At 34.9% G+C, this 23,203-nt stretch overlaps 3 protein-coding genes across 3 annotated transcripts; 2 read left to right on the top strand and 1 right to left on the bottom strand.

Annotated features, from left to right (window-relative positions):
• Nucleotides 1-4,289: 4,289 nt before the first annotated feature.
• On the top strand, nucleotides 4,290-18,277 carry LOC135682503 (DNA polymerase iota). Its single transcript, XM_065197421.2, has 3 exons — nucleotides 4,290-5,010; nucleotides 12,699-12,963; nucleotides 14,411-18,277. Exons 1-3 carry the CDS (start codon nucleotides 4,387-4,389, stop codon nucleotides 15,625-15,627), a joined length of 2,106 nt encoding a protein of 701 aa, XP_065053493.2. The 5' UTR covers nucleotides 4,290-4,386; the 3' UTR covers nucleotides 15,628-18,277.
• LOC148958350 (uncharacterized) lies at nucleotides 5,460-9,801 on the bottom strand. The gene has a single exon (XM_089113084.1). The coding sequence runs from the start codon at nucleotides 8,622-8,624 to the stop codon at nucleotides 6,126-6,128; it is 2,499 nt and encodes an 832-aa protein (XP_088969210.1). The 5' UTR covers nucleotides 8,625-9,801; the 3' UTR covers nucleotides 5,460-6,125.
• Nucleotides 18,278-18,413: 136 nt separating the features above from the next.
• On the top strand, nucleotides 18,414-20,649 carry LOC135682504 (juxtaposed with another zinc finger protein 1). The gene has a single exon (XM_065197422.2). The coding sequence runs from the start codon at nucleotides 18,558-18,560 to the stop codon at nucleotides 19,434-19,436; it is 879 nt and encodes a 292-aa protein (XP_065053494.2). The 5' UTR covers nucleotides 18,414-18,557; the 3' UTR covers nucleotides 19,437-20,649.
• The last annotated feature ends 2,554 nt before the right edge of the window (nucleotides 20,650-23,203 follow it).

Raw genomic sequence — 23,203 nt, 5'->3', positions numbered from 1 at the left:
TAACATGAAGAACACTATAAAATACTCCCATATATTCAAAATGAGTTAAATTTGTCAAAAATTGGGTGAGCTATGGCCAATAGAATAATTGAAGTTTGCTAACAGATTACTGTTACTTTGGCTCAGTCAATAAAGTTATGAACTGAGACCAAATTACAGAGGTTTGATGGGGCAAGAGCTTGTCCTAACCTGGTCTTATCTCAGCCAATTCATTCGTAATAACTTTGACTGATTTTGCAGATTTAGAGATATTTCATGATGCTTTTTCAGGTTATGGGAACAAAGTTCAAAAATTCTAAAAATAGATTTTTGTGACGTCATCACTTGACAACTCTGTACCAGCCGCAATCTTGCTACGCAATAAAAACAGCGCAGGAAATTTTTCAAGCAGGTATCATTTCTAATGAATGCAATCAATTGGATGCATACAAATCATTAACAGTTTTAAAGCAAGTTCACTTTGAATTTGGAGGATGGTAGGTTCAATGCAACGAGAATGTAAAATGAAAGGTGGCAAGTTTTCCATGCTTTTCCACTAATATGCTATTGCCATAACTCATTGCATCTTGGTCACTGCATGTTGCACAGATGTGTTAACAAAATGATAACGGACAGCTACATATTAATAGTTTGTTTATCGTCTGCTGTGACTTGAAATGTTTCCTTTTTGACCAAATATATCTGCATCCGTGTAGTTCAAAACATTAAGCGTCACGCCCCAGTTGTTTTCCATTTCAGTTCTACCAAATGATGAGGTGCTCAAGTTGAAATATGTTACAATAACAATGTGATATCATTAATTATAAATCTATTTGCTACAAAATTGATGCTCAAGTAAGTCTTTTTTATTTATTAATAGTGGTTTTCCTAATGTCTGACTTAGCATTTTATCACCTTAAATCTGGGCAAAGGCCTGGACCACGCTGAAACCTCAAAAAATGTAATCCACATTGAAATTGAAAGCTGATTAGGAAAAACTCTGCATTTGTCATTATAACCTTGTGAAATTGCTTGAATAGCGCGGTAGATTTGTCTGGGAAACGCCCAGGTGGTACATTTTTGCTTTTATTATTAATGTTTCTGTACTATTTGCTTGAATAACACTTAGCTAAGTCGTTTTGCCACCTCCGTCTACTAATGGTTTTGCGAAAAAACTTTTCAAAAGATGTGATTTGAAGCTTCTTCACAACTTGTTTATTATTTTATTCTATTTTAATTATGTTTCAGGGCATTTTAGTAGATACCTGTAAAAAATGGCATACAGAATTCTTGTATTTCTCAGCCCTGTGAAAATGACACGTACATCAATAAAGTTTGCATTCATTTTCAGCTTTGAATTCAAGAAAATCTATCAAAGACTGTCTTGGAAAATGTTTTTTTTATAACAAGTGTTAATGTACCAAACTTTTAAACATGCAAATATTATTGGTTTTAGAGGGCAGAAAGCTTTCCATTTCTAATCATTGTAAAAAGTGCTCGAGGTCAAAAGTTATCTACCAAATCTTGGAAAGAATCTAGTTTTCAGGAAATATAAACAGATAGTGTAATCAACATATTAAATGCAAGTACAATTTTTCGTAGAAATTGTTTTTGTTTTATTGTTTTTAATATCTTATAAGACTTACTGAAAAGCTTTTTCCGTAATTTTCCAAAAATGGTTTTGTAAGCCGTTTTCTTTTTTTGTGCATCGAATATTTCATTCGACTGTCATGGCTGCTTCAAATTGTTCAACAAATTGTGTCCTAATTGCTGCTATGGTTTCGTCAATAATTACTTTTTTAAATTTAAGATTTATGGAACCCTTGCAAATGGAATTTTCTGTTAGAGAAACAGAATGATGTCGAAGAATTTTTACAGAACCTATTATTTTGTTTTTTAATGAGCTGTTTATTTGTTATTTTCTTATCATTTTAATAAATTAGATTTCAATCATTAAGTATCAAGACACGTCCAACTTATTATTTTTCTCAATAAAAAGGATATGAATAAAGAAGTTAAAAATGGCTTTGAAAAAAGCAAACATTTCACAACATACTACAAAAAGCTTCTTTGTCTGACACTCCTCAGAGTATGAAACGTCAGAATAAGGGTCCGAAAGAACACGATGAAAAATATACACCCAGTTGTGGATTGAAATAAGCCAATCAGAAAAACGCAAGCACAAGACCGGTATGGTTGACCAATTAGTGCCGCGAGCCTAAAGAAAAATTACCAATGGAGTCCGAGAGAGAAAACGAACTCCTTCTGTCTACACAATAGTGGCTTTTTCAGTTGTATGTAGATCGATTTTAAAACTGCTAGATGAAAATATGACCGGTTTCTGAAACGTGTCATCATTATAGAGTCTTTCACGATTTGGGTTGTCTAAAAGGTGCTGCCCGATAGCAGAGTAACTAGTTTTTGCTGTATTTTTAGACCTACAAGATCGAGGAGGCTGTTTTTATTGAGGCCCTCAATAAAATTGTGGCGCCCCCAATCATTTATTTCGTCGGAAAACTCGGGTTTTCGTCGGATAATTGACAACTGTTTGATGTGTCGAAAAAATCGTTTTGAAAAGGAATTTTGCTAATCTAAGGAGCTTAATTTCCAAATTTTCTGCTCACTTCGCTCGCAGGTGATCTGCATATTCCCTTTTTCACCCCAGAAGCCTCTATAACCTCTCTCTGCCTTTTTGCAAAATTTGAAAATGGCATAGCTGATAAATAACAGCCAGTACTAAATAATCAGACAAACAATATATGACCAAAACAAATCTTCTTGTGAATTGTATTTTTAACTTCAATTCCGTAAAGATTAGCAGAAATTTCCATTGGATTTTTCCGAATAAAGGTTCTTTTCAAACGTATTTCCCACTGACGAAAACAAGATAGAATGCATAAAATGAACGTACGACTTGTCAAAAGTATAAATGGATTGTTCTTCCTGCTAATTAATTATGGCGTGGTCAACAAAGATTTCTAAAGGGTCCCGTCAAAAAATCATCTATTTTTATCAAAATGCGCAGTTTCTTTAAAATTAGACATGATCCAAGGTGTTATTATGTCGGAAAATTATAATCCTGGGCCCCCCGAATGAAAGTCTGGATTTCCGCCACTGCTGACAGGTAAAATTGGGCTTACGATGTACACTGGTAAGAAATCCAGTGTTAGACTTTTCGATCAAAACGTCCAGAAATGACAAGGAATCATTTTCTTCCTTTTCAAAAATAAACTGGAGGGCTGGGTGTAAGCTGTTAATGCATTTAAGAAAAATATCACATTAAGCTTTTGTTTTGAAAATCGAATATGTGTCGTCCACATGTCTAAAATAGACACCCAACTTTTGGTCGTAGTCGTAGCTCTTTGGAAAGCCAACAAAGATATAAGATAAGTGTCAAAGTAATTGACAGATGGAAAATGCTCCAGTTTGTTTTTAATAGATTCACTCTTTGGTTTCATTCCTGCCTACTTTGAATAGCCATGCTATGATGTAATCATGCCTTTTCTAGGCCTGCTGAAACTACAACTTTTAATCTTGATTGAATCTAGGTCAGCGTTAAACTGGGTGATAATGTTTGTAGTTAAACGTAGCTAACCTGGAATTAACATATGTTAAGCCAACTCTACTCTGGAAGTGGGTTAAACCTAGCTGATTCCAGGCTAATGTCTTCGAAATGTGCGTAAACACAAACTTGGGTTCAAGCCAGGTTAAGGTTAACCTAGGTTTAAAGTTTTAGCATTAAGACGGCATTTATGTAACCCATTCCCTCTTAACACGTGCCACGATAAAATTCTTTGTCATCGGTGAAACATCATGTACGAATGCTAATGTAATTTATAAAATTTTGAATTATCAAAGTCATCAAAACTTTACATAGAATGATATAAGGCAAAAGGTAACAGAATTTTCAGAAATAACAATAGTAAAAAGTTTTATTTGTTATTTTGCGCATAAACCCGAAACTCGATCAAAAAGTCTTGAAATGACCACAGCTGTGCAGCCCTTTTAACCTTGCTTAACCTATGGAAGGTTAGGCAAGGCGTAAAAACTAAATAACGTTGATATCTATGGAATTTTCAATTTTGGTCTCATCCAGGAGAATTCTCAAACTTTGTTTTCCTCATCTGTGTATTCATTTTTATACATTTAATTTTCTATACTTTGTACTGCATATTTTAGAATTTTTTTTTATTTAAATGATTTGACGAATAAATCTAATTCTTTGATTTTTTGACATTTCGATGTAGTGCGCCAATGATGCATGTTGGAGCTGATTTTCTATTTTCTTTATGCTCCTCTTTCTCAGTTCGAGGTCATCTCGCTATTTTCCCGCCATATTTCCGAATTGTAAACTTTTAGGCTACTAGGCCCGAACAGTGGGTCTGCTGTTTGCAAACCTCTGTAAATATGAGCTGCGAAGAAGAGGAAGAAAATGACGAAGATTTTAATTGGCGTCAGCCAGCTGACATTCCCATATCGTCTAAATTTACTCCCGGGCGTGGGAGAATTGATGGAAGGCATGATGATGGGCAATGTAAACTCGGGCCTCGAAATACGGAGCCATGGACTTTGAGAAGTACGACCTCAAACGAGTCGAGTCCATCAAAAAAGCAATCTAATTTCGGACATACTAAGAGCATTATTCACATTGACTTTGATTGTTTTTATTGCCAAGTTGAAGTAATACGAAATCCAGCCTTGCGGGATAGGCCGTTTGGTGTTTATCAAAAGCACGCTGTGGTGAGTTCAAATTATGAAGCAAGACGACTTGGAGTAAAAAAGATGTCATCAAGGACCGAAGCACTTAAAGTTTGCCCTGAAATGATCATGGTAAATGGAGAAGACTTAACTGTGTACCGTGAATTCACCATGAAAATGTTCAACCTTTTGAAAAATGTGTCACCACTCGTTGAGAGAGTTGGTCTGGACGAGAATTTTATCGATGTGACCAAATTGATAGACGAGAGATGTCCAAGCGCCAATGAAAAGATTGTAGGACATTGCTATGGATATGATGGCAGAATTGATATGGTATAAATCTTAATTAATCAATTGCACAAGTTTTTCCCACTGAGGTACCAATGACTATTTTCTAGAGACTAAACCATCTAGTGGGCTTCCAATGTCCCACACATGATTAGTTAGCTACATTTAGCAACTAGCTTTTTACCCCCCCCTGTTCTAGCAAACTTTCTAAACATTGTTCTTTACCCTAAACTTCTGTGCCCAAAATTAATAAAAAGGGACCAAGCATTCATCATGGCAAACAAGACTTGAAGAGAATATGTTTGTGTCATATATATATATATATATATATATATATATATATATATATATATATATATATATATATATATATATATATATATATATATATATATATATATATATATACAGATGAGTTTGAGCAATTTTCTCAGCAAACCTCTTTTTGAAATTTAAAAAAGTTTGTTCTTGTCAAATCATCCAGTGAAAGGAAAATTTGTGACCATCATGTCTTGGATTTTGATTATATTTTGCACAATCAAAGCTTCTAATGAGATAACAAAAACTGCAAAATTTCAGCGTTATACCTTGAATAGTTTAAAAGTTATAGCAATCCGAAATTTATGCTGAATCAGCAAATATGCAGAAAATTGGGCGTGGTACACACTGACCCCTATCTCCTTTAACAGTTACAATTCAAAAACTATTGCAGATATCAGGCTAAAAATTGGCAGGAAACCAAAAAACTAGCTGAAAATTTCAAAAATGCAACTTAAAAATATCTGTGATGCTTATTTACTTGACAAATCAGGCTTTTTCCTAAATGATGAAAAAATTGAGTTGTCCGCAAATTCCTTGAAATTTAAGGGTGTGGCCAAATAGATACAAGCCCACCTTTAAGATTCATTGAAACATAATAGTTTTCTCTTAATTTAGCACAATTTTCATCAATTGTATGTGAAGGCACAAGGAGTACCAGACATTTGAAAATTACAGTCCATTTTCACAGAATAATAGCTCTGAAATGTTAGGTGTAGCCTCATATATTTCCTCAAGATTTCAATTTATCAAAAATTGTCAATAACAGCTCAAGATTTATATAAATCTCAATTTCAATTTATTTACCATGATAATTGAACTACCAGAAAGCATCCATAACATCATGATAAAAAATCTTCAAATTTCCTGTTGATATTGTTCAAATCAATATCGCTTATAGTGTAAACCCGACCAGATGTAGTGTTGGGGGGCTCTATTTTACACATTATTTGTGTGCAAGGTAGCCAGCAGACATCATCTCTTGCTGGCCATGTAAAGTTTTTACATGGTCCATGTGGATGAAGGAACTTGACTTTTGCATCTCGATTCTCATTGTCTATCTCTTCGACTAAACCTATCCACCATAAGGCATCATAGCAGCAGGCAATGAAGTCCATGGTGTTGACAGCTGCAGGTTGAGATATTTCTTCTTGCTTGTTGTTGAAATAAAACACACCACTAAACTGGTCATCTTGACTTAGGCGTTTAAATTGCACACCAAAGCCATCTTGCAAAGGTTTAAAATGGTGGTAACTTCTAGTACCTGGTACAGTTTGGCCAAGCATATAACGCTGTCTTTGCAAATTTCTTACAGCCACCATTTCCTCCTTTGTTGTAATGGCAAATTCAATCTTTGGCATAGCTTCTTTACAGAATTCTACCATCGATGTAACATTAAGTATCTGGCCGCTTAAAGGCCGTTGTAGGCTAGCCCTAGCTGTTAATCTTTTGATTGCACCTCCAAGCCCATCACATGAGGATTTCCCGTGTGAAGTTGCAAAAAAAGACCATATTGCAGACAGACCAAAATCATCTTCATGTTTACAGAGATTGACAAAATTCTTAAAGTTTTTGTATTGTCCACCACATCCATCTGAAAAGTAATGCATTTCTTTGATATGTGGAAGCTTTAACTTGACGTACTCTGTAGTTATCTGCTGAACTTTGTGGACGAATGGGGTATCGTGGTTTATGTCATCTGACACAACACAAAGAGACATCTCCTTAAGCTGGTCAAAACTATCTTTATGATAGATGATAGCAGGGTGCAAGGTACACTGTTGATTGTTCCAATGAAAGCTCTGCACCTCATCTTGAACAACAAATTTGTAATTTTCTGCAAAATCAAGAACAACGATACAGCTTGTTGGTGAAAGATTTTCTTTGCAACTCTTGAAAAACCTACTCTGGCATTTGGCAACAAATGAATGGGTTGTCAAATAATTTATTTTGTCAACAAGAGTGTCTAGAAAACTGTCAGTGCTAGCTTTTACTTTTATCAGAGTTGGTCGATCAGTGCTTTGCCATTGACTGTACTCTATTTCATCAATTTCTTGTCTCGCCAATTCTGCAGTTTTGAATTCCTGAAGTGGCTTTGTTCCAGGGCACTCTGGGCAGCGATGTATCATGCATTCACTGTTTTCAATATCACATACAATCATCTTCATCAAATCCTTGTATGTATGACTAACGCCTAAAGCACTAGCTAACAAGATTGCATTTTGATGATATGTGCAGACACAAACAGCATGAGAACCAGGAGTCCCAACAGGTACACACCATTTTGGACGCAGACTACAAAACTTGGAAAAACCTATTTTCATGTGTGAATTTCTTTGTTTAAAGGCAATATAAAGTTCCTTGAGGTTACAAAGCAATAATCGCTTTTGCACATGCTTGTTTCTTCCTACACTGACAAAATCCTTCTTTCCTGGTAATAACCTTGTATATTCATCATCTTCATAAAATAGACCTACTGCTTCCTCTACATAGACTTCAATGGATTTTCCATTCTTAGGCTCAGGATCAGCTAATATACCCTTTGTTTCTTTCAATGAACGGGCAGTTCGGATAAGATACTCTGAAACACCAAAGAATCTTGCAGCATCTTTTCTTGACCAAGATTCGGGCACCAGAGTAAGAATTTTAAGTTTCTCTCTGTAGGATGAAACATTTAACTTTTCTTTCAAAAGGTACATGAGCTTGTCAAAATTTTCAGCTTTACCTTCAAGTGATGTATTTGACTGTTGTGTGCTACAGGTTTGCTCTAAATCTTGAACATCAACACCAATAGCATTTGCTGTTTCAGTTTCTTGTGCCCTGAACACTCTGTTAAGCTTTTCCTTTGCAAACGATACTCTCCTTCGTTTCTCGATGCCATGAAACTTTATCGGTGAAACACCACATAGTTCCAGACTGGTATTTACAATATCTCTAGAAATTTCAGCATCATTGATTTCTACATCCTCTCCCTCTTCCTTTTCTTCTTCATCAATCATATGTGAGGTTTCAGACTGGCTTTTATCATCATATTCAAGTATTTGCTGGTAGCAGTTCCTGCAAAGCTTCCACCCAGGCAAAACATTGAACCCCCTTTCTTTTAAATCTTTTGCAAACTGGAGGGATATTTTGAGGCTACCTTTGTTTTTCTTTTTGTGTCGCTTAAATGGATCACAACAGTTTATGGACTTTCTTTCAAATACTTGTCCAAACATCATTTCATGGTGTTTGCAAATATTTCCACCATCCAGGGGCGGATCCAGACATTCGCAACATTCGCACTGGCGAATGTCAGATTTCCACATGTCTTTTTGTAATTGTCTGTTAATACATTTTAGCATTGTGAATATTGTACTAGAAATGGCCAGATAATAAAAAAAAGGTCCACAGAATACAAGAAATAAAAGTTTTGTTTCCTGCCCTAGTTGCTATGATGTCACCTTGTTGTTTACTTTTTAGGTTTTATTCCCTCGTTTTCGTGATTTAGAGATGATATATTCGAAAGAGGGCTCCCCCTTTTACGCATAAATTCACAGAGCACCAATAAGGTTTGATGCGAATGTCGAATTGAATTATAATATATTAGGCATGCGTGCGCAAATGAAGTAGTACTGAAAAATGTGTGCCAAAAATTTGTGCGAATGTCAGTCAAGCTATGTTATTTAGCCATCTGAAAACCAATAGGAAATGTATATGGGAAATTTTTTTGCGAATGTGGCGAAGGTAGATGCGAACTATGTTCGGTAGCCAGTTGAGGGAGAGAACCTTGGAAAGTGAGCAGATTGAAACCTCGTTTCCACATCAACGGCCATGATTGTTGTTGGAAGGCTGTGGAGACATTTGCTTGCAGAAGAGGAGCAATTGTACTTCAGAGTGAGTGAAAGGAGTCAAATATAAGATGTTTTTTAATTTGAATCAGCGGATTTCTTATGAAGATGTTCAAAGTTTGTCGAAGATTTTGGTTGATGGATGGAATTTGATAGATGGCAATATGCGAGGACAGTTCAGTTGGACCTAAAATTGTTGAACCAAAATTTTGCCTATGTTTTCATTTTCATGATGGAGGACGTTATTTAGACAGAGATTTAGACTCAAATAATATTTTGAAGAATACGTGATGCTTTTTTAGGTAAATAGCCATTTTTATGCAGGCTGTCAATCAGAACTTTTAGGGTTCAAGTCAGGTATATCTTGATAATGATGATGTAGCATTCTGACGAATGATGCTGTTGTATAAATATCTTGATGAATTCGAATATGCTGAATTTTAGAGTTCTAGATATTTTTATTGATAGATGTTGTTATTATCACAAACCTGTAAATAGTTTGACTGTGCTGGGGATTTGTTTTTGAATAAGATATTGCATTTTCTACGGCGTATTATTTTCTTGTTAGTTTTATGCTGTCAGTTTTGGAAAAATCTAGACTGCCATATTTGTAAATGAGAAATTGTAATAGTATTTTGATTTTATTTGTCTGGTCATGCCATAAATATGGTAACCCTTTTCACAAGTTTAACCTCTAAAACTAGTAAAATTATTTGTGGTTTCCACACTTTAAGAGTATACCATTTCAGACTTTTGGTTCTGAAATACCCTTAAGATTCATTAATTTTTGTTTATGAATTTGCAAGTGACTGACAGTTTTCTTTTCTATGTTATTGTGTGTGTAAATAAATGTAAATATGGGTAGTAAATAAGTGCAATCAATGGAATGATCCTAATGGGGGAATTACTACATTATTAATAAGAAATTCACAGCAAGTTGGTTCTGCCAAGTAAATATCTTATATAAATCCAAATAGTAAAAGTTACCATGTTTGCCTTATTTCTTTGCCATTACTGACTTTGTTTGATGTACATTTAAAATTTGTATATAATATATATTTATGATGTTCTTGTTATGGAAAGACAATGAATTGTTTTAAATTCTGTTACATTTGCTGTTTTACCAACACCTGAAAATACTAAAATTGTATGATGTGTATTGACCTAACTGGTATTTTTGGCCATGTTTAAGGCACAGCAGTTTAGATAGAAAGGTGAATGCACAAAATAAATAACAGAAAAGCTCTGGGCCCCTAAGGTATTTGGTGTTGAAGTCAAACATTTGGGTGGATATTGCATTGAAAATTTCTACACTAAACACAGTATTTGATTGTTAAATAATATCATTGTATAAATAGAACTAAGATTCCTTTCTTTAAATGGCTGTTTTTTAAGTGAGTGACATAAAATGTTTTTCATGAGTTTTTCTCCCTGAGAAGGGGTGATACACACATCTAATAATACCCTTATTTTAGCTCATCCTCTTTGTTCTTGACAATTTGTGGTTCTGTGCCTAGACTTGCCATTAAATCATTATTAAGAGGACATTTCAAATCTTTGCTGCTGTTTTTCCATCACAAAAGCCATGTAGGAAACAAAACATGCCAACACAACAAAAGCTTGATGAGTGTTTCTCAAAATTTTTCCAGAGATCTCTTTTCTTGTTCACTCAATAAGTAAAATGCCAAATTGTCAATGAAATCCAGACCTGGCTGTTATTCTTAATATTTATCCTTAAATTTCTCAACCTTTGAGCCTCAACATTTTCTGTTTCCTAATCAACTTAATATAAGGAAAAATACATCTTTAAGTGGAAAACTTCGATTCTGAGACTATAGTAAAATTTGACTGATTTTTTTTGTCGTGGTCATATAGGCGTGGTCGAAACTTTGCGAATGTCAGATTTTTTTCTGCATCCGCCCCTGCCACCATCATCTAGTTGGTTCAACCTGCTTCTCCATAGAAGTACCTCTTGATGTTCTCTTGGTAAGTCAGATAAAAGAGTTAAATGCACTCTTCTTGTGAAAGATTTTTTGTGGCACAAATCATCTAATAAAGTCCCAAAACTACAAGGCTGCATTTCCATCTTGCTTCTATGAGAAAACTAACCAAAATGCTAGAACCTCCTCTTTTATTATTGCTCAACATGAATCTTTCATCATCAGATTAACACACCCACTCAATGCATTACTCATTGCAAAAATAAAGAGGAAGTCAAAGGCAATAAAAATATCTCTATATGTGGGGAGGAAGCATTTAAATGATGTGTTAACTATCATTAAATCAATTTACACCTAAGCATGATTTCCTATTACTTAACAATCTAGTCTAGGAATCAATTTAATACCCAGCTTGCTTTAAACAACTGTGAGCACAGAAGAATTTATTGCCTTGATACTTAATTAGAATTTTGAAGAGAAACCTGAAGCTAAATGCTAACTGTAAAAATTTACTAAAATTTCTGACAGAGCAGAAATATTTGAAATTTTCTTACAAATTTGGTGTTTTGGGGAAAAGGGGGTAATAGCTTACGGCTAGAGCACTCTGCTACCCCAGCCACAGTTCCCTACATTTGCTGGAAATATTGTAAACAAAACAGCACCAAGAAAATACTTCACAATTTAAATGATATGGATTTGAACAAACCAACAGGACATTTTGTATTTATATTGATGCTTTGCATACAGCCTGTTATGGCTGTAAATGAATTGAAATTGAGATAAATATATATAAATCTGAAACTGCCAAATAATAGTTTTTTTGATAAATTGAAATTTTCAGGAAACATTACAATGAAATTTAGAGAGATATGAGGCTACACCTAATGTTTCAGAGCTATTATTCTGTGAAAATGGACTGTAATTTTCAAATGTCTGGTACTCCTTGTGCCTTCACATACAATTGATGAAAATTGTGCTAAATTAAGAGAAAACTATTATGTTTCAATGAATCTTAAAGGTGGGCTTGTATCTATTTGGCCACACCCTTAAATTTCAAGGAATTTGCGGACAACTCAATTTTTTCATCATTTTAGGAAAAAGCCTGATTTGTCAAGTAAATAAGCATCACAGATATTTTTAAGTTGCATTTTTGAAATTTTAAGCTAGTTTTTTGGTTTCCTGCCAAGTTTTAGCCTGATATCTGCAATAGTTTTTTAATTGTAACTGTTAAAGGAGATAGGGGTCAGTGCGTACCACGCCCAATTTTCTGCATATTTGCTGATTCAGCATAAATTTCAGATTGCGATAACTTTCAAACTATTCAAGATATAAAGCTGAAATTTTGCAGTTTTTGTAATCTCATTAGAAGCTTTGATTGTGCAAAATATAATCAAAATCTGAGACATGATGGTCACAACCTCTGGATGATTTGACATGGAATGACCCTCAATTAAATAAAATAACTTTAATTTATTAAATAAAATTGACAAATTTTAGTGTAGCAAACATGCTATAAATGACAGTGTTCTTTAATGTCTCCAATGAGTTCAATCTACTAAAAATTCCAGTACCTCTGGAAATTTGCAATCTTTCCTTATCAAAGAAGTTTCCATGTTTTACCAGTATTGTTTCATATATGCTATCTTAGAGCCTTGATGAACTGCTCACAATGGAAGCAGATAATGGTTGCAGCTGTGGTTGCTTTTCTCGCATGGCTATGGCATCATCATTGGCAGCTGAGATGCGGAAGTCTCTTTATGACAATCTTGGCTTGACATCAAGTGCTGGGATCTCTCATAGCAAAGTACTTGCAAAGTTGGCTGGAAAGATTCACAAACCAAACCAGCAGACAACAATACTGCCAACATTTGCTGGAGAATTTCTCAGCTCAAAAAATGTCAAGGAAATACCAGGTATATAAACATTTTACAACCACTACTGCAACACATCTTGGTATCATAAACTCTTTATTCTTCCTGTTAAATGATTTGCCAATCCAACAATTTAAGTATTGTAGTTTCTAGAAAATTTTCTGTTTCTGTAAACAAACAAAATTTCACATGCATTTACTGAACATTTAAGCCAATTTTAGGTTTCTTGCTAGCCATGGCTTGACTCCATTTTCAGTGTATCTGTTACCTCTACTGCACCTTTTGAAATGTTAAATCACAATTTATTCCCTGTATAAAGAATCTCACTTAATTTTTATGTTTCTATTTTATAGTCAATGTTGATAACATTGTTCTAGTGTCACAATTTCCACAAAATTATCACGAGTTATGTGAAAGAAATAAATGATGTGAAGGGTGAGTTAAGGTGATGATTAGCAGCTTATCAAAGAGAAAGTATACAACAGGGGTCATCAAGTACATGATATGTGAATGAAAATAGAGAATGCCTGTGCTGCAATGTGAGAATGTGATGGAATGAATGAGAAGGAAAATTATTGTTGACAGGCCTAAGCTGAGTCATTACAGATTATACAGAAAGGCTTAGTTGTAACAAGGAATTAGAAATTTCCAAGTCGGTACCATTCATGGAAACAGGGAGAAAGCCAAGGTTGTGTTTGTGTGGAATGAAAAAATTTACGGTTGTCAGGTCATCAGTGATACGCTAGACTGACTTACTTCTTTGAAGTGTTAGTGTTGAAAGCAGAGTCAGAGGTGAAAGAAGAGTGAATATATATAACGGTGGAAGTTAGTATATATTTTATGAAAATGATGAAGAAAACAGGAGATATATCATTACTAGAGGCACAACTAGTGGTGCCTTGACCAGGGTTTCAGGCAAGGATGAGGAATGGCCCCCCTGTTTTGGACATTTACAATGTTGGCAATTCCTTGCACTTGAAAACTAAACGTTTGAGAATACCTTTCATAATTTTGTTAAGAATTCTGACAATTTCTACATTCTGAGATAGAGCTCAAACTCTCCCACAAAAAGGCTCTAAGAAATTTCAAATGATTACAAAATGTATGGTCTCTTTATTGCTGTTAGAATGGCGGTTATTGCCATTATTGAGGAGAAGATTTTCTGTTTCGTAAAATTTTTATTTGCTGAGCTGTCACATTAGGATTTTAACTGAGCAACTGCCCTTCCAAAAGTAGTTGACACACCACAATATTTGCATCGAAAAGTTAACTTACCCCAGCATTAAGCTATCTCCCCATGTTGCCAACCTGCCACTAAATTCTGCCCCCTCCCTTGTAAACTGTTGATTCCTTTTTTAGAAGTTTTTATGCGCCCCATCTTTGTTAGACTAAAAACCATACAATGTTTATATTAAGCAGCATTATAGTGGTTGAAGGGGATTTCTTGTACGTGTTTAGATTTCAGAAACGCATCATATTTTTATTCTAGGCATTGGATCTCGCTGTTCTAAAGTCTTACAGAACATGGGTGTGGAAACAGTTTGCGACTTGGCTAGGTTATCAAGAGATGAATTGAAAAACAAGTTTGGATTAAAGCAAGGGGAGTTTTTGGCAGACATCGGCTTGGGTATTGATAAAACTGAAGTTAATGCTTCAGAAGATGTACCAAAGTCTATAAGTGAAGAAGAATCATACAGAAAGTTGACAGATTTTGCAGAAGTGCAGAAAGAGATGACGCTGTTGATTGAAAAACTTGTAACGAGGTTGGTCAAAGATGGTCGATCACCCAGGACCATCAAGCTGACACTCCGCAAACGTTTTTCGCAAAATTTTGCCAAGATATGTCGACAGGAACATTTCGATCCAAAGCTTTTGAAAGCAGAGAAAGATACAATAAGAGTAGATGCTATACTTGAAATTCTGACACGATTGTTTGACAAAATGATTGACAGAGCGCAAGGCTTTGATCTTGCCGTTATAAATATTTGTTTTACGAATTTTGACGAAGTGGCTGCAAACAGTTCTTCAATCTCTAAATTTTTTGGCAAGAAAAACACCAGTCAGCCCAAATCTGACAAAATGTATGACTTTATGGAATCAACTGCAGACAAGTATTCAATAAACAAAAATTTAGGTTTTAGGTTCTCCGAACCAGAAATACCTAAGAAACCCGAACAGACTGAACGATGTTTTGACCTGTGTGAAAAACCAAGTATCAAAGCACCCTCAACATTTATTTCAAGTTTGAGCAAAGATTCTCTGGTACCGCATAAACAGCGGGTTTACAATGATTTGTCGTCAAAAGGCGATGCTAGAATTGTAGTAGAAACAATCCCCGGTGTCTCTGGGATTTTGTCTGGCGGAGAAGAGGTAGCTCAGCCAGAATGCATCAAACCTCTTACTTGCTTGGATCAGACTGAAATTAGTGACAACAAAGATCTTGAATCCGAGGTTTTTGGATTTCTTCAAGAAGTTAAGGACAATGGATCCATACAAGGTTCTTGTGAATTTAAATGTCCCGATGGAATTGATCCAGATGTTTTTCGGCAGCTGCCAAAGGAAATCAGGGACGAACTACTGGAAAGTTGGAGAAAGAAGGAGCATGATGTTGTGGATGTCAGAAGTTGTGCAGGGCCACCGAAAAAGAAGCAGAGAAAAAGTGGCAGCTTAGGGACTAAGTCCATTCGGAACTATTTCACCAAATGACTGAAGTAGGTCCATTCCAAAATATTTTCTTTTGTTGATACACAGAGATGTATTGTGCCTGAATTAATGTTTATATTATCGGCAAAAACTTCTCTACACTTTTTTCGTAAATGATTTAGTGCGGCAAAATATTAATGATCTAATGTTATGCTTCTACTTCATATGTTTTATCTCAACCCGTGTGTTGATAGCAGGAAAAGTTTGTTTCGGTAATTGAGTTGATTCCAGGAAAAAGGGATGAATTTCCGTGCATTTTCAGCTTTTTCTGATTTTCAGTTTCAGTTTCAGTGTAAAAGAAGATACAGGAATTACATTTGGCCAGGAAAATGAAAAACTATTTAGAATAGTCCACATTTGAGGCCCTAAGGGCGCACTAATCTAAAGATGAAGAAATTATCAGGTTGGCGATTGCTATAGGGAGCTGAAGCAAGGGTTTATAAATTTAATGGCAAGAAAGTGCGCAAGTGACAAAGTTTATCCGTAGTTTTACTCGTGTTTTATGTTGAACCGCTCAGCTATGTCTAAATGCGGCAACTAAGAGCTGATCCACTGCGTTTAACATTATCAAGTCTGCTGCCGTTCTTTCTAAATATGTTCAGGACATCATTTCCTTTTTTATATAATAAATAAAAACACTGACTGAAAATGCTATAGATTTTATACTAAATGTGCCACTTAACAAAAATTCAACCGTATTCCAATTAGGTATGGTCGCCCATAAAAGTCCTTGTGAATAATCCTCCCAAAAGTTTTACTCTTGTGTGTCTAACTTTTAGTGATAAACTAGCTTCACATGAAAATATCCGAAAAAGCTCTAAAAAAATATTTCTAGGAGCTCGCTAAATCATCAATGTTGCCAGTTGTTCAACAATGCTCAACAGTTTTTCAATAGTCTCTCAAGAACATATGACAGTTTAAACTCTAGTTTGAAAGCTTTGAGGCTGGATAAAAAGCTAATTATGTCCCTGTCAAACTTATTAAACTGTATAATAAACATCTTAAAACATCGCTTCATGCTAATGTGATTTTTCTCTGATAATCTAAATTGAGCGAGGTCAAGCATGCCCATTAAATAAAAGGAGTTGTCTTGTGTTATCAAATTACAGACCAATCTCCTTGTCAGACTTGATGAATAAAAATACGAATTTGTTAATCAGTTTAATTTTCGCAAAAACAAATTTGTGTCGCTTCCTCCTCTGGTATTAATATCAGCAATAATATTGAACGAAACATATTCATGTTCTGTACTAGATTGTTAAAATAAACCATGCTAGAAACTTCTCAGAGCTAAGAAAGCGTCTCCGCCTTCCTCCGCATTAAAATTTGCCTTATTTTTCTTCCTCAATATATACCTTGAATTTTTGGAATAAAAGTTTCTTAGGATAGTAATTCAAAGTGAAATAATTTATGTTTTTGTCTTAACCTTTATTCAGGAAAATGAAAAACTCAAGCACAACGGTAAATTCCGATCACTCTTATACTTTTGTCTAGTTGTGCATAACCTTTCCTAAAAAAACTGTTGCATCGCTGGATGACCTTTTCTCGGCTCGCAGCCTCAAAAGCGAAATGTTTTCTGAACACAGCAATTGTTTAACTAAATCTCTATACTAAACATTGTTTAACATTACTTTACCAATCTACCCATACTAGGCATGTTTTAACCTTACCTTGCCAACCAATGTGCACAAATTGTGATAATTCATTTTATTGATGCCAACATTTACAACTAGTTTCATGTTGTTTTACTGGCACATACCCAACCTGGTTCGCTGTACATCATTTATCTTTCTTATCCCTTTTTGATAATAGAACTGGTTTCCCTGTCAGAATTATAAAGAAAGAAAGCTGGCCCGCTTTCAGCCAAAATCCTTTGTGTTTGTCTTTGTGTCAAAGATCTCTTACAATATGCATTTACATGATATGAACGATACTGTTTACCGGTCTGACACAAAGTGCTTGATACTGTACAGGCAGAGCTGAGCACACTATCTGGTGTATAAGCAGGGCGTGTTTAAGTTTCTATTCGGCTCTAACTGTATGCTGGGGCAGCGTTTACATGTTTATAGGATATAGCACAGTACAGTTCTTAGTACCCAGTGTAATGACGGACGAGCACGGCCTACCTGCAGGTCATCTGAAGCGCATGTGTGTCAGTTTCAGGCATCGCATAATTGAATCACTGCAGTTTGCCCATGCTAAAAGTTATAGAGAATTTCAGTGCCTTTATTTAAATATTATTTTGATACATATCAATTGGAATGCATGAACAATAAACGAAATCAAATATAAAGCAGCTAGGAAATATTAACCTTTTTTGCCAACATTTGATTCAAATTTGAATGTGTGAATTCTCTTGCTCCATTTTCTCAAGTATAGATATTCTAATTTTCTGAAGCTCTGGAGTAGCTTAAATGCTCGTCTTATTTATTTCAATGTATTCTTTAATGTTAAACTTCGTTTGATTGATATCTTAACCGTATGTGTTTGTATCGCTGTGGTTGAAATAATAATCATGAAATCTTCAAGCTGACAAAGTTTTCGACGTCATTTTTCAGATAAGACTCCTAATTTTTCCTGTATTTGTTGATAAAATTTCAGTAATAAGATCAGACCCCTAATTTTTCAGCAAAATCATCCATGGTAAGGTAAAATAGCACCAAAAAAATTTCAAAAAATTTTTTTTAGCTTTTACGGTAAATTTTACTCTTAACGACCCTACATCCGTCTAGTTTTGAAGGTCAAGCTACGCTACTGGTCCAATTCATCGGGATGTAGCTTCCATTCAAAGGCAAGGAGAATTTGGGGAAGAAATCTCTGCCCATGAATGGTAAACATTTAATTCTAATTAGCCATTTAATTTTGAATTAACCATGTTTTATTGATGACCCTTGTGTCCTTTATGACCTGTGTTATCACCAGTTTGCCATCACATGTCCCCTGTGGCAATACAGTGTTGTTCAGTAATGGCGGCCTTCTACAAGCACATTTGTCTGTGGTCGAATTGCGGGAAGAAATGCAGCTCTTTGGTTGAACTGATTGACCATATCGAAGTGATACACATAGAGAGAGACCCAATCGCCCTAGAGAAGCAGGAACTAACCCAACCGGCTGCCATAGCGCTTAGCTATATAAATTGTTTCTTCGCTGAATCGACGAGGCCAGTGAAGAAGAACCCAAAACAAGATGGCGGGAATCAAAGCCATTTGAGCGTGACCCCTGGTAAAGGAAGTCCTGCGCTTCAGGTGGCGCGAAAACAAATCGTTAATGAACCGGATAATTACTACGATGATGAAATTTGTAGTATCAGCGATGCGGAGAGTGAGGATTCTTGCAATTCATGGTCGACAAATACATCACAAGAAAGTGACTTAATGTTAAGCCGTATTGCCCTCATCGAAGAAAATAGAGAAGGCAAGCGAAGGTATGTTTGCCCCGTGAAAGGCTGTGGTAAGCGATATAAAAATGTTAATGGCATTAAGTATCATGCTAGAAATGGACACAACCGTAAAGTTGATATCAAGCAAAAGACTCCTAAGCAAATAGCAAGATCGAGAGTAGCTGTTCCAAATAGCACACCGGAAGAGCAAAGAAAAGGTTACGAGTGCCATTGCGGAAAGAGCTATAAAAGCCAAAGTGGTTTACGACATCATCAAAATACCCAGCATGGCAAGAAAGTAAGCAGTGGCAAAAAAGATACTGCCCACCTCTCTGAACTGCATAGCAAAGGCTCGTTACAAACTCAAGTCAAACTTCCACATCTTGACTTATATACAGCATCAAGTGGCGGGGATTCTTCAAAATTAGGCTAGGTCCAAAGAGAAGGAAATTAATTTGGATCTGCATACTTTTGATTGTGAATAAAAAGTGAGACAAGGCCATTAGCTTTTGAAGTTTATCCAACAAACATGGTGTTTGCAGATTTCAAGATATTCTATCCTTTTTTAGAAAATTGAAAAGTATTATTGTCAGGCTTCAGTATCTTGAGGGAAATTTTAATAGGAAGGAATGGGAGCACCCCACACCTTGGAAAAATGATCTGTTTGCAACTTAGGATTCTCCCAAAAAGCCCTGACAATTCTCTGTTCATGAATAAATAAAATACTAGCCCAAACCTAATGAAAGCATGTCATACCCTTATTCTTAGATTTATACTGCATCATTAAATTAAATTCATTTATAAAGTCCCATATTTATTTGGAAATCAATTTTTTGCACAGAAGATTAATTACCACAGCAGTTTCATCATATGAGATATTCATAGTGCAAAATGCTACTTTGTTGAGACTTCTTAACTTTCCTTCTGTTCAGTAAAGAGTTTAATGATTTTTCCCCTGTAATCATAAACATTATGAAAATTATTATATATGCTACCTTCCTCAAAACCTTTAGTAGATAGAAACTTATCAATTGTAACTCTAGTGCTAATCGCAAAGCTCAAAGACATCAAAGTTTCTGTCTAAATACCAGTTTTGTTGATATTTTTAACTGTAAAATGAAATTTTTGTTTAATAAGCAGAGGGGACTCACAAAGTTATTGGCAAAAATTGGATTCCATTTTAGTTTAAGCCATAATTTTCAGTATTTTGCTTTTTATTTCTTGAAAACTAAAACAGTTGCTTCTAAAATGAAATAAAGTATATACTTTTATTTATTAATTGATCCCAGACAATTGAGACAATTATTTCATTTGTTTAGTATGTACTAGTATATTCAATGAATATCTATCTAAAGCATTATTTTATATAAATATGTAAATAATCAGACGTTTGTTAATTTTCATGCTAAATCACCATTACACTATTAGTACCTTTCCAGCTAGTTTGTGATATCAGATCGCTTATAATAAAATCAGTTGCTGAAGTATGTTTATATTTCAAACGATTCCATAGCGAGTTTTTCTATATATTTTCTCTTGTAATATTAGCAATATGAATTTTGCTTATAATATAAACAACAAAAATTGACATTCACTAAGTAATAAAGTGAAATAAAAGCATGCAGTGATAAGAAAAAACCAAGTAATACTGTTGTCAATGTTACAAGTTACAATCCTGACTACCAACTCTGACCTTGATTTTTGTATAAATTTCTTTGTAATATTTTGTTTCATTAACTATGTAAAAGTGTTAAGTGTTTAAGAACTTACCCTGGGTTCCAGAGCGTCAGTATCGAGGAAATAGGGCGTCAAGGAAATAGAGGTATTTCCTTGAGGCCCTATTTCCTTGACACAGACGCTTTGGGAGCCCAGGGTAATAAGAACTACACCAGGTACTGATATTTAGCACTAAAAGGAAAATACATTAATTTGACTTCTGAACAGTGTGTAAATTTCAATTATCAGTAATATTGAATAATTATATAAAATAATGACATTGTCTAATTGGAGAATATCAATCTACATGCTTAATACACATTTCACATATCAGTTTATTGCTTAATACACAATTTAATATTACTCATTTCTCTACCAGTATTACATTTGAGTTACAGTCTGATGTGTATATATATTGTTTGATATTAAGGTATATTTACTGAAAAGATCTGTTTCTACCATAATATATAAGTTGTTATTTGAGACCCTAGACCACTATGGTTTGTTTATGGTTTTAAGTAGTTGAAGGATATTTTATTTTCTAATGTATAAAAATGTGGATAATTTTAATCAGTTGTGTAAAGAAAGAAGCAAGTTATCTACAAAATTTGTTCTGCTTTGTTTTCTAAGCAAATTGTTTTATACATTTATGTGTATAGTCATGGACTCAAGTCTTTCCAGTTTGCCTCAAGATTTGAAATCAAAATTTTGTTATAGAATTAGGACTCATTAATCTCTTTCAACTAGCAAGTAAATGGTTATCTCACTCCTTAAAGCATATTGTTTGATTTCAACGTTCAAAATCTTCCTTTTGGTGCCTAAATTTATAGAAGTTTTATTCTTATATACGCTATGCTTGGTTAGAGAGCAAGACAGTAGTATGATTGATAAAATTCGTGAATTTTCTTATGTCGACGTGGCATTGGTTACCTATTTTGACAAGGATGCTACTTTGTATGCCTGATACTCATCCAATGCACATCCTTGCCAATTTCACGAACACTGCACCACAACTAATTCTTCCTCCCTAGATTTTGTAAACTTTGGAGCGTTCAACTTTCTTCCTTCTTCGCAGACTCTTCTAACCTGCCTTCATTCAAAGCAAACACCAGCAAAATTGATGGCTCCTCCCTTTCTTCCAAATTCATCTATTCCCTTGTGAAGGCTTTGCTATAGGCTTCCGGATGTCTCCCAAATATCACCCACTAAAAGCTATTGCATAAACTATATTTGCCCGAACCCTTTCTAATTTGTCTAGGAAGAGTATGTCTTTATTTGTGATATTCAACGGCAGATTGTAAGTTGTATGGGCTGCAAGGGTATGTTATGTGCTCGTTATCAAATTATTCAGCAACTCTGTTGTTTGTTGTTTGTGTTCCATTAATCTGAACAGATCTGCTGTCTCTTTCGGACTATGTTTGTTCCAACAGAGTCCAAGGTGCCCTTTTTTACTGGAACGGGGTTCAGGCGAGTTTGAGAGACTTATTCTAACAAACGTTCTTCATGGAGTTTTATTGGGCAAATTCAGTCCCACTTATCATGAATTCTAGACTTCGTACAAACGCACCGGTATCCATTCCATTGTAATTTGCCAACCCCCTTTCGATTCAAGGCCCCTAATTTTGGGGGGACACGAGTCTCCCCTCGTAAGAAAAATGGTAGTTACAGCCCTAGAAATAGATCTTTTCTTGAAATGATTCGCACATATTTTGCACAATTCTACATAAGAAAGAAATTCTACAAAATCGTCATAATGTTTCGTTGAATCGAAGTTCTGAATTGTATTAAGCCAAAGCGACCTATGCGTAATTCGATGCAAGAAAGCAGATTATTCGAGAAGAATCGAATATTAAAAAAAAGGCATAATATGTCTGAAAAGTAACCCTGAAACTGAAAATGTTCGGTTGACAAAGTTTCGGAAAATAACTTCAGACCAAATGTCTTTTGGAACGATCTTCGAGAATTTTGACCAAATTTCAGACAACCATATTTTAGACGATAGCAATATATATCTTTAAACTAACTTTAATTCATGTCAGTTAATTATGGGAAAAATTAACTGGTGTAACAGAGCTCAACCATGATATCCACAAGAACAGTTAAGGAAAGATTAGGGAAACTCAGAGAATCGCAAAGTTTAAAGCAGATTTTAGATATTTTTGCAACAATTAAGGCATGTAGCAAGTCCAGCATTTATTCGCATCGCAAAAACTGTGTCACGATCCTAAAAAACGTTCCACAACATAGTCTTAGAATATCTAAGCATCTGAAGCAACGAGATTCCAAGCAGTTGCTGTACAAGGAACCAACAAAATTTCCAAAAAACTTTCAATGCTAGGGACTGTCAAGTTTTAGGAAAAATTCCTGTGCGGACGTTTATCTTTATTTTCTGCAAAAACTAGATTTGTAAAAAAATATTTGTCTGAATTTTTTTGATTTTAATATTCATTCAAGGGGCGCTGCTTGGATTTTTGCCAGTTTCAG

This window comes from Rhopilema esculentum, chromosome 16, assembly GCF_057945365.1.
Source record: "Rhopilema esculentum isolate cy_ngs chromosome 16, ASM5794536v1, whole genome shotgun sequence".
Lineage (NCBI taxonomy): Eukaryota > Metazoa > Cnidaria > Scyphozoa > Rhizostomeae > Rhizostomatidae > Rhopilema > Rhopilema esculentum.
Note: the sequence above shows the minus strand (reverse complement) of the source record. Positions and strands in the feature narration are given on the sequence as shown.